This window comes from Charadrius vociferus, unplaced genomic scaffold (genome assembly GCF_000708025.1).
Source record: "Charadrius vociferus isolate BGI_N301 unplaced genomic scaffold, ASM70802v2 scaffold218, whole genome shotgun sequence".
Taxonomy (NCBI): Eukaryota; Metazoa; Chordata; class Aves; order Charadriiformes; family Charadriidae; genus Charadrius; species Charadrius vociferus.
This window is the reverse complement of record NW_009650084.1, coordinates 2,191,731-2,202,651: the sequence shown is the minus strand read 5'-3', so window position 1 is coordinate 2,202,651 and position 10,921 is coordinate 2,191,731. Positions and strand designations below refer to the sequence as shown.

Here is a 10,921-nt window from a genome sequence, read left to right as displayed (position 1 = left end):
GTTTGCCCATATTTGAGATTTTTTTTTTAAAAAGTCAAAAACAAAAGCCCCCTTTTTTTTTTTTTTTTTTTTTTGTAGCGGGGTATTATAATTGGCCTAGTTTGAGGAGAGCTTTCCTGTACAGCTGAAAACTGACTGGAAGGTTGTGGGGCTACAGAATAGTGGCAGATGGTGACATACAGCTAATAAGCAGGGGCTTGTGCTCAGCTGTCAGTCAGAAGGCCCCAAAGCTTTTGAACAGAGGATTTCCATCCTGCCTCCTGCCAGGAGTTCAAGCCCTCAAAGTGAAAATCCTGTGAGATACCATCTTCAAAGTAGCAGAATTAGAGGTAATTTCTCCAAAGCACTGTGTTTTATTATTTTTTTTAAATAAACCACGCCACCTTAAAGGGCATACCTTCTTCAAATAGCTAACTCAGAAGAGCATTGCACTTGTGAAATGTGACATTAACTACTGCTCACTGAGAAACACATCCAGAATCTTAATTTGTGGGAGAGGGGGGAAGGGTAGAGGAGTGATTGGGAAAATTAACTGCTGGCAATGCTGCAGCGGTGTCTGCTGTGTTCGTGGTGACTAATGAATCTTTGCCCTCTCAGTGGCAGGAAAAATGCACTACTGCCTGGCCTCATGAGCCCAGCAATTACTGCTGGAAGAATCAGTGGGAAATGGAAGTGAAGTGCAATTCTTTGCTGCACTGAGTAACAAAAAGCAGAAATGAACTATGCTAATGAACTGGAAAGGGTTTATTTGTGTTAAGTATTTTTTTTATCTCTTGCTATTTAAGAAGGTTTACCTGCAAGTCCTTCAATTTTGTGCAGATTTTTTCCATTATTTTGTAAGAGAAAAATTCCTTTTAAAAATATGAATAGTACTCCCTCTAAAACACCTGAGCTGCTCTGTTCATACACCTTGGAGAAACCCAGCCCAGGTGACTTGAGAAAATTGAGGTAAGAGCTATTGTCCAAACGATGTCTTGCTTTATATTTTGCTGGTGTATTTGGCACGCTCAGGAGCTCACAAACGATTGTGTGTATACTCCTGAACCTGAGTAGCTCTGCAGGAGCTGACTGGAGATGCTAAGGATCATTACTTGGCCACCAATGATTCTGCCAGCTTTTCCGTTCTAGGAGAGGAAAATAAATTTTTCCTGGTTTTGTGTTTGGTTGTTTTTTTTTTCAGAGCCTAGTGAGAAGGAAAACTAAGGATAGTTTTCCTACAAGAGAATTTGGAGAAGGGGAACAGAATTGATGCTGTTTTCTTTTTGTGTGCCTTATGTATCCTTCAGGCGTCCTGCTTGGGCTTGATGAGAGTGGAGAAGAAAGGAGTTAAATTTAGTGAAACCATTTGCGTGTTCTTCATAGTTTAGAGCTCCACAAAGAGATCAGTTTGACCAAGGTCCTTTGTATATTTAAAATAGAAATGTAACATCTGATATTCTGACAGAGCAGTGACCTGCTGACAGAAACATACACAGATGCTGAGGACGCCGTTGACTGGTAGAGAGATTTCTTTGCCTGTGGTTTTTGCAAAGCCTAAGGAAAAAGCTGTTTTCAGTAAAATAGCTTTCTGATGGGCATGGCAGAAGACATGAGTTTTTAGTTTTATTTTGTATTTGCTGTCTGTAAAACACCTTGGTTTACATTTGTAAACTCTGAAGGTCAGAGACTCTGGAGGGCTGCGTTTGTGCAATGGCTGTGTGGAGGGACCCGGTTTAATTTGGGGTGATCGCTCATCGTGGCAGCATCCGTTCACGTGAATCACTGAACTCATTAGTGACCAAATCCTCTGTACGGGCTGAGTGGAGAAAGTGTGTACGTTGTGTGATGTTATTTGTAAAGGATTGAAAAGTAATTAGAAAAGTATTTTTTACACGTTAATGCATTATTATTTTTTGTTTAAGAATAGCGTATTTCAGCACACGCTGCTGCCTGTGATTAATCTCTTGCCTTGTCTCTGTGTGTCTCAGAGGTTAACCCTCACAGCTACAATGACATCATTGCAAATAGAAGAAGAAACGCACATGACTTTGTTTTTGGTTTGTCTGTTCATAGTACTTGTATGCAGTCACGAAGGAAGCAGCCGGAGATGTGGTGGACAGGGGGACCTCCTTTCTGGTTCTCTTGGAGTCTTAGCGCACTGGGCATTTCTTGCTGGAGCAGAAAAAACAAATGGGTATGAACATTAATTAATAGCTTCCTAATTCTTGTGCGTCTGTGTTCTCCTATGGCAACTGTCGTAGACCTGCTATAGAAATTTCCAAATGAAATTGGAGTCATTGGGACTAAGGTATCCATGTACTTTTAAAAAATGTAAGGGTGTTCTAGGTCAGTCTACATAATAGTTACAATTGTAATATGACAAACTCTCCGGTAATCTGACATCTCCCAAGTTTGAGGCACAAGAGTGTGAACCTGGATCGATTCCCAAGGACATTTATGTATAAGGTATGTGTTTTCAAAGCAATTGAATGCAGGCAGAAAGTAGGAAGAATAAATAAGGGGTAGTCACCGGCAGTAACATCTTGATAATTCAAGAAACATGTTATGTAGCTTTGGTTTTGTAATTTGGGGAATCCTCTTGCATTGTACCTAAGTAATTCAGTGGGGCAGGTAAGTTGAAACTTGCAAATAAAATACAATTTCAAAACCATTTAAAGGCCAAATGCCAGTCCAGTTTGGTCGCACATAAAGCAGCCATGCAGCTGCAACTGACTGGTGACTTTTTTGTTAACTCATGTCCATTCTTGTCCGACTAGTTGATCTATATAGTCACGTAGTCTTTCTGTGAAAGTAGCTGCTTTAAATAAAGTTGAAAGGGGCCCTGACACAAGCAGTTAGGGAATAGCAGTCCCTCTTCCCAATAAGTAAAGAGCTATCAAAGCTTTAGGAGGGGAGATGTTTTGTGGTCTTTTGGCTGCTACATGCAGATGCACACAGTTAGATGTCCATGGGAGTTAACTGGTCTGTGCTTGCATTACTGTGAGAGCACTGCACTAGGTCCCCCAGGAGGAATGAGGGACCAGTTGAATCAGGCTTTAAAATTCTGAAATCTTATCATAGCCAGAATGAAAAATGAAACCAAGGTTGTTTGTGTATCTGAAGTTGCAGCTGCCACTAAAGGAGGAATTTTGGTTTGCCTCATTAAAGAATGGCTTCATTTTTGTGTGGTGTACAACACATCAGTATTAAATTGTTGGAGAGATTAGCAAATGCAGCATGTGTTCTCCAGGCTCCTCCTGACTTGGGCTCCTGTGGCTTTTCCAAACAGCTCACTCAGAAACTCCTTTATTTTACAGATGAAGGAAAAGTGGGAGACTATAATTGCCATCAGCAATAGATGGTCTCTCCTGTGGTGGTGTTAAAGTGAACCTTCTCAAACACCTGCTGTACCAGTCCTGTTTATCTCCTGTGTTTCAGGAAAGGAGGAGCTCTTTGGGTTCAGTGACTGAGGGCATCAGCTCGTAGGCTGCACTTCAGGCAGTCCAGCCAGTCCTTCCACACTTGTGCCGGGGCTCTCTTTTTTCAAAACGGGTCTGTGCAGAGCAGGATTTTGAAACATTAAGATTGCACTGGCTTTCATGGTGCTAATGGTATAGTAGGTAGGATTCTCCTGTTAAGTAGACAGGATGCTAAGGTGATATCTTTGGGGTATGGTGTGTATCAAACTGGTACCTTAGAAAATAGATGCTTTAGTCATCTTGACCCCAGAAGCCTGTGCTGCACAGCTCTCGTTTCAGGGCAGGATTTGGGAATCCAGGATTGACTCTCACGGTAGCTTAAATACTCACCCCCGCACCTCGATGAGTGCATGAAGTTGCTGTTTTCAAGGAAAAGGTATTCGAAATTGCCCTGGTACCACCTAATCATGAACTCACTTTCTGCTTTGGCTGTGCTTTGTATCGTGATCCTTCACAAAACTTTTACTTGGCACAGGAGTCAGCAGGTCCTTAGAGATCTATGGGCAGCTACGTCCCAGCCACGGCTGAGCTTTGTCAGGTTTTTAACCAGCCAGCAACTGGAGCCCAGGGCTGGCTGCTAAATTATTCTGTGGTTGTTTTCCTCTGCTCTGGTGCTGTAAAGGCAGCAGAAGTGGCTCCCGTGGCCCAGGCTGTGAGAAGGTGCTCTGGAGATGGCAGGTCTGTGCTGCCTTCTCCAGGGGATGTTCAGCACTTGAGGACTGAGGCTGAGTACACTCTTAGGCAGTCCGTAAACGTGTAGGAGGCATGAAGAGATGTGTGCCTTAATTTCTGTTGTGGTCTACAGATCCCACTGTACCCCTGTTAAGCTGATCTAATGAAGGCCCCAGAGCAGTGACTATGGCCCTGTTAAAAATTGTCTCTTCTCCGCATCCCCACGTCCTTCCCTCACCCCCTGCCATACAAAACTAAACTGAGTTACCCAGCGAGTGGGGAGGAAGGGGAGTAAAAAGGCTGCCAGGTGAGACTGTGGTCTTCCACATGACCGATGAAGTCTCACATCCATAAAACTAGACATGGAACACCTTCTTACCCACTTCTTAAGCATGTTTTCCTTTTGCACGCTTCAGCCCCGGTGGTGTTTCTCACTCAGTCACACGCTGTGCCACGGGAAGGGAAGTATTTGTTAACGAAAAACATTCAGCCAAAGGTGCTCTGCAAGAGTCTGAGAAACACAGGTGTTTGCTTAAGAGGCCTTCCCAACAATGCGGACAAACATCTGTGGGTACAAAGATTACCTCCACCACCTTTTGAATTACACAAGACTGTTCAGGTTTTGTTTATAATGTTGTTTGGTTTTGTTTGTGTTTTTTTTTTCTTTCTTTTAGTCAAAATCCCTTTCTAGTGGCTGCATTTGGAGCTTGCTCTCTTACGCGGCAGTCCAACCACCAAGCCTTTCAAAAATTCGGACGTTCAATGACTGCCTCTGACATGGTTTCAGAAGTTGGAACAGCTTTTAACAAACTTTTTGAAACCTGAAGTCAAAGCAGCAGAGAAGAAGAAAAGGAAGAACAATGACTGCAAGAGTAATTACATTTACCGTAGAATTTACATAAGTAATGCACCCTTTCAAGTGCTGTAGCAGCATTGGTATGCTAGGTAGATTTTTTTTATTTTTAAGAATAGAAAAATATGATTAATGTAGATATTTTTTAAGAGTTTGGAATATGAAAATGTTTTGGCTGAAATAAGCTGTAGTTGCAGATCTGTTATAATATAATAAAACTAAACTGAAAATATTCCTCTGTTCTTTTTGATAGTTATTGAGCAATAACTAAAGTGTGAACAGCAAAAAAAAAAAAAATGCACTTGATACTTAGATAAAATTCTTCCACCAGCTCAACTGAATTCCTTGGATTGCACCAAGGTTGTCATGTTTTCATTCTTAGACCCTCTGTCTAGAATTAGCTATTGCATTTCATTTTTTGCCATGCTAGTATATTGAGAAGCAAAAAGTAAGCCTCTTTGGAAAGGGAATGCATGAGAGTTGCTGTAGATTTTGAATGTAATTAGTTGCCTTTTCCCATTCCCAGTCCCAGAGGCAGTGTTCATTTCGACAGTACACCCCTTCCTGCAACACCTTGGTTTTTTTGGAAAAGGCTCCCCCATTGCAGAATAAGGATATACTGTAGGTATCTTAGCATTAAACAATAATTCTGCTTTTACCTTTAAAAAAAATAATTATTATTTTCTATTCCTTTAGCTGACCTTGACTCATCTAGAACTCGGTAGGATGAACTTTGTGAAATTATCATTTGGAGAGGTACAAGGCAGGGTAACAAACTCAGTGGTACCTGACTGAACTGGTCAGACTCTCAGTGATCATGGAGGAGTGAGGTGCTTTTAAAACTGAAATTGCCTGCTGGGTTAGAGCTGTGAGAAGATCAGCGTACAGATACATAGGTGGCTCTCTATTAACCGGCAGGAATGTGAATTGAAGGCAAACAAACGAAAAACCAGAAGGCAGACAGCAGCACCTGTCTGTCCCCTCTCAGCGCTGTGCAGGCAGCCGTACGCCGCAAGTCAAAGGCAGGAATAGAAAAGTGGTGGTGGGTGTCGGAGCTGCGAGTGCCGCAGCTGGGTGTAGGGGCTGTTTGCTCTGTCCTTTTCAAGACAGACAGGACCTCTGCTGTCAGGGCCGCATCTGTCCGGCTCGTTGGCAGAGCAGACGAGCGTTGGGTATAAAGGGGAAGTTGCGTGGGATTTTTGCACAGTATCATTTCTTAAATTTTTGGAAATTCGGTCAAAGCTTGTAGGGATTGAAGCAATATGGAGAGAGAGGCAAGTTCACGCAGAGTACATTTACAAAACTTCCCGTAAGCTCTGGAAGCAGGTGCTGCCCTTAAACCCACAATCTAGCTCCAAGTGTATATAGTCATTAAAGCGCAGGAACAAGCATATAATGTGTCTAGTTATTGCAATAGATGTTATATATTCATTACAGCCACTCTTTTTCCCGTGATCTAGCTCTAGATTGGAAGACAGTGTCATGCACACTGGTCAGATTGCGTTCTCCTACCTTGCAATAGCTGCCCACAGAAAGCACCTGGAATCAGAAAGGCTGCTCCGACTATTTCCCTTCTGCCCTTATAGTCGGTATTTCTGGATGCACTGTGACTACTACCTCACCCTGATGCATTTGTGTTTTTCTTTTTAAACCAGTTACCTATCTTTAAAATAGGTTTTTTAAATGTTTGCTCATGTTGGTCTACGAGGGTTCATAGACTTTTTAGATTAGAGCAACATCTACTCATAGGAGATGGGTTTTTGGTGTTCAATTTAAGCAGTTTTGTACAATTTGGGGGGAACTACGCTACTACTGTTTTTCCCCCCAAAACTATTTGAGATGCCCAACTCCTTTTAAATAAAATCAGAATTAAAACTGATTTTAGAACAGCTACTGGATTTCCTTTAAAATGAGCATTTATTTTTTTTTTTTTGTATTTAGAACATCAGTGGTATTATAATCTAAATGGCATTTGTAGGCGAAGTCAATCGATTACCAGAGCTCAGTACAGGTTTCAACCTGCCCTGTTGGTTTTAAAGCTACACAGACGCTGTAACTCTGTTACTCACTAATGTATACAAATTGTTACAATTTTTAAACATTCTGGAAATGTAGCAGTTTCTTTTGGTAGGAAATAAAAATAATAGCAAATGAATTGTGTGTACTTTATTTGGTGTGTGCCAAAGCTGCGCTGACTGTTTGCCACTCATTCTAGTTTACTAGAGCAACACAGCCACTAGCAAATCTAAAATACCAATAGTGGCAAATAAGCATCTGTCAAAGTGCTAATGAAGATACCACCACCCCATCTTCTCTAGGAGTACTGATAACCAGAAAGGGAGCAGAAAAACAGCTGCACGTTTTATTCTGTGCTTTGCAATAGAAAAGAAAGCCTTTGGCCTTTTGAACAGATTACTTGTGTGAATTGTATTTTCAAATGAAATTCTTCATATATGAATCCACGATCTTATTTTTGTCATCTTGTCATACGTTGATTTAAAGGAAGTATGCCAGTGGGTAAGTAGTACAAGCCCCATGTAAACTCAGCCACTAGAACATGGGTCACCTCACGTGTAAGGCACGCCTCCATCGTGACACTTAATACTGATCCTGAAATTTGTGCAGGAAACTTACCTGTTCACTTATTAATCCCCTGCAAAGTAATAACTTAAAGATACTAAATTTTATCTTCCCAATTCTGATGGAGAGAGCCTGAGCGTGCTGTATTCCCAGCATGAGGGAAATGTCTCCGTGTATTCTGTGCAAAAGCAAACTGGAAAGATACCCAGCCTTACAGGTAACTGGATACCATCATATTACGGTTAAAGATTGCTCAGGACCAAACCAGCAACGCTGCAATAAGGAAACACTTCAAGGCTAAAAGCGTCACCTCCTTCTGTGCCTGAGAAAACCAGAATTGTTGAAGCCAGCGGGCATAAAACTTTTCACGCTCAAAGACAGCCCTAAGTTCGTGCCTCTGTCTTCGTTATGTTTTAATTCTCAGTGCCATCTCAGCAAAACAGGCTGCGAGTGCAGATCCCGTAGCGGCTGGGGCTGGGGCATTCCCCGCAGTAGAATGCACCGAGACCTGTGTCACGCAACACGGCTGCTGCCCCGTGTTTTGGATGCTTCCACCACCTGTGCCCCATCCAGAGCTGCTGCGAGTCCTGGATTTATTTACCTAGTAGCAGTGGCAGCACTCTTGCTCAGATTGTATTATATCTTTGTTGGCCTTTCTGTTCCAAAGATTTTATTGGAAAAGTATTAGTATTTACAACTGTTGCCAAAGCAGCTGAAATAAAAAAAAAAAAGTCCAAGGGTGAAGGATCAGCTTTTTTTCTCAGTCTGCTGCTGCTCTGCTTGCCCTCCTTCCACCATTTCCCAGGTTGAAACAGCAGCTCTGTCCTGTAAGAAGAAGCAAAAATGGTCAGTCCCAGCTGTCTGGACCACGCGAGTACCATTCATATCCATCTGTAGGTATTTGGAGGCACAGGTTTTGACCTTACAGCAAAGCTATTCATCCAGTTACCATCTCATAGGAATGCCATTGTTACTGCTGCTCAGAAGCTGTATAACACAGACAATTCTTCCCAGTGAAAAAGGAAAAGAAAAATAATCCACCACGATAGAAATGTAAATTCTTTAGTGTGGGATGCCGCAGCAGTGTGTAGTCTCTCTCATATGAGTAACTTCTATTAAACTCAGGCAGGCAATCACATTTTCGTGTTTAAATGGCTCATGTACATGGAGAGCAGCTCTTCTTACGGCCAATACATGAGAATATATTGCCTAACATACCTGATCTTCTGCATTTTAGAATAGTAGCTCATTGCCATAAGTACCAGTAATGCAATACTGTCATATTTTTGAAAGCGAATATTACAGTCAAACTGAGCCTTTCTGACTGTTAAGATCTAGCTGTTTGACTGCAATTGTTGCAAATAACCCAAAAGTTACTCTGAATATTGAAACATGACAATGTTCCATGAGCTCTGACTCATGAGAGAGGCTGGAATACAATGTGGAATTGTCTTTACCTTAAAGCGAAAACTGGTTTTGATGCATAAATAGCTAATTACTACATTTCACTTAATAGCACAGATTAGCATGCACTTCCAGCACACTATCCTGACATGGAAAGACCGGTGGATATTTTAATCAGTTTGTTGCAAGTTCGGTAACTTCAGGCAAACAACATCATCCGCACTGAGCAGCAGGAGAGAAGAAACCGGTGTACAGAAACCACAAACTTAGAAGCTGAGGGAGAAATTAGCCTTTCTTCAAAGCTGATTTTTAAGGGAATCAAGTTGCTAGCATTCCCTAAGCTGCCGCTCGCGCTCTAGAGTGGCCAACCCCTCCTTGCCCAGCCCCAGACCAGGGCTTCCTCAGCTGCACTGGGTGGAGATGAGGCTCATCTGCTTCATCTGCTCTGCTGCTTTTCCTCCTGCACGTGGCCTTGAGAAGCTGCTGGCTGACTTCAGCCGCACCTGAAAGAGGGAGAGCGCGTTAACGGACGTATTACCGCGTGCGTATCGTGGGGCTCGTAAAAGTTTCATGGAAGTGGGAGGCTGGGTAGACAAGAGAAATTCAAATGACTTCTTCAAGCACTTATTAGGTATGCAGGAGCCAGCTGCTAGGCGCTGTGTCACCGTGCCATTTTTGGCACCAGCCAACCCAGGGCGGCCAACCAGCCCAGCCGAGCAGACGCGAGGGGGACGAGAGCCCCGCTTTGGGTAGGGCCACGTCTTGTCGCACACGTGCTGCGGTGAGCCTGTGTGAGGGACTGCAGAGCTGCGTCGCTCGGATTGCAGGACTCTTCTGGGATTTGCAAAGGCAAGATACGGGCAACCTTCATAGCACACCTTCAGAAACTTCCAAAGCATCAGCAAAAAAAAAAGCAAGAGTTCAGCTTTGGATGCGTGCTGCCCGTGCTCACATGGGCATATGTGTGCTTCATCTTCAGAAGCAAACTATTCTGGGACAAGCAGGAGACAGATTATGCTGAGCTTCAGGTTATTAAAAAAAAAAAAAAAAAAAAGAAATAAATGGAATGGGCTGAATCCTGGCTAAGGCCGATTTCTAGGAGGTTATAAAATGCCCGTAAATCTCTTTAAAAACAAATCTTCAAAAGGGTGGAGGTGGGGCTGCATCTGTTTTGCCAAAGAGATCAAAAGGGAGTCTTCTTCTCCAAGAAGTTGTTCTCTGCGCAGTTGTTTGGATTTGCAGACTTTCTTGACAGATAAGTGGAGCGAGGATTTAGCTATGTACAAACAAGTTACGGAAGCAGATGTTCCAACTTCCCACAGTCTTCCTTTGCTTTCACAGCTGTAGCTCACTGCCGCTGCGCTTTGGCCCTCACCCCAGTTTGTATCAGCACCCTCGTTTGCATCTGAGATCATGAGACAGCCGACCATACTTCGTATTTGGTTTTAATAGGTGTGTTGACAAATGACAGCTCTCAGGTTCGGCAATTAAAGAGGATGTATGCCGTCACTCCCTAATGTCATTGTGCTTTATATCCTCCCGTTGGTAAAATGGCGCAAAGAGACTATGCAAGGCGCAGTTCCCGAGCAGGGGAAAAATGTGTGAACTGGAGGGAGGGAGGAAGATGCTGGAGAGGAAGTGGAGGATTATTCTGCATGTGAGGCGCAACACTGACCCAACAAGGTGAGAAGGCCAGTGAAGCAAGAGGAACTGGAAGAAGCGGCACCCGTTAAAGAAGTAATATAACGCTTTGAAACCAGCAGATGACAGTAAGCCAGTGAAGGGATTTCTCTTGAGCAGAAGACACCATTGGGGTAATGGAAAAGATTAGGTACAGGCTAAAAGTAGAAAGCAGGGTGGAGAGAAGAGTGGTACAGGAATCAGGCAAACTAGTTATGGCTCAGGAACAGTTGGGAATGGAACTGCTGAAGACAGAAGAGGCCTTCTCCTGAGG

General features: G+C 43.0%; 2 protein-coding genes across 2 annotated transcripts in view; one reads left to right on the top strand and one right to left on the bottom strand.

Moving 5' to 3' along the window:
• The window catches only part of CARKD (carbohydrate kinase domain containing), a 46,959-nt gene extending 41,665 nt beyond the window's left edge, over positions 1-5,294 (top strand). Inside the window, exons 9-10 of the mRNA XM_009892137.1 lie at positions 2,053-2,173; positions 4,805-5,294. Of these exons, the coding sequence (XP_009890439.1) occupies positions 2,053-2,173; positions 4,805-4,955 (272 nt within the window). The 3' untranslated portion in view covers positions 4,956-5,294. The remainder of the gene's footprint in view (positions 1-2,052; positions 2,174-4,804) is intronic.
• A 3,016-nt stretch (positions 5,295-8,310) lies between these two features.
• CARS2 (cysteinyl-tRNA synthetase 2, mitochondrial (putative)) overlaps positions 8,311-10,921 on the bottom strand; it is a 41,924-nt gene continuing 39,313 nt past the window's right edge. Inside the window, exon 15 of the mRNA XM_009892156.1 lies at positions 8,311-8,388. Within this exon, the coding sequence (XP_009890458.1) occupies positions 8,311-8,388 (78 nt within the window). The remainder of the gene's footprint in view (positions 8,389-10,921) is intronic.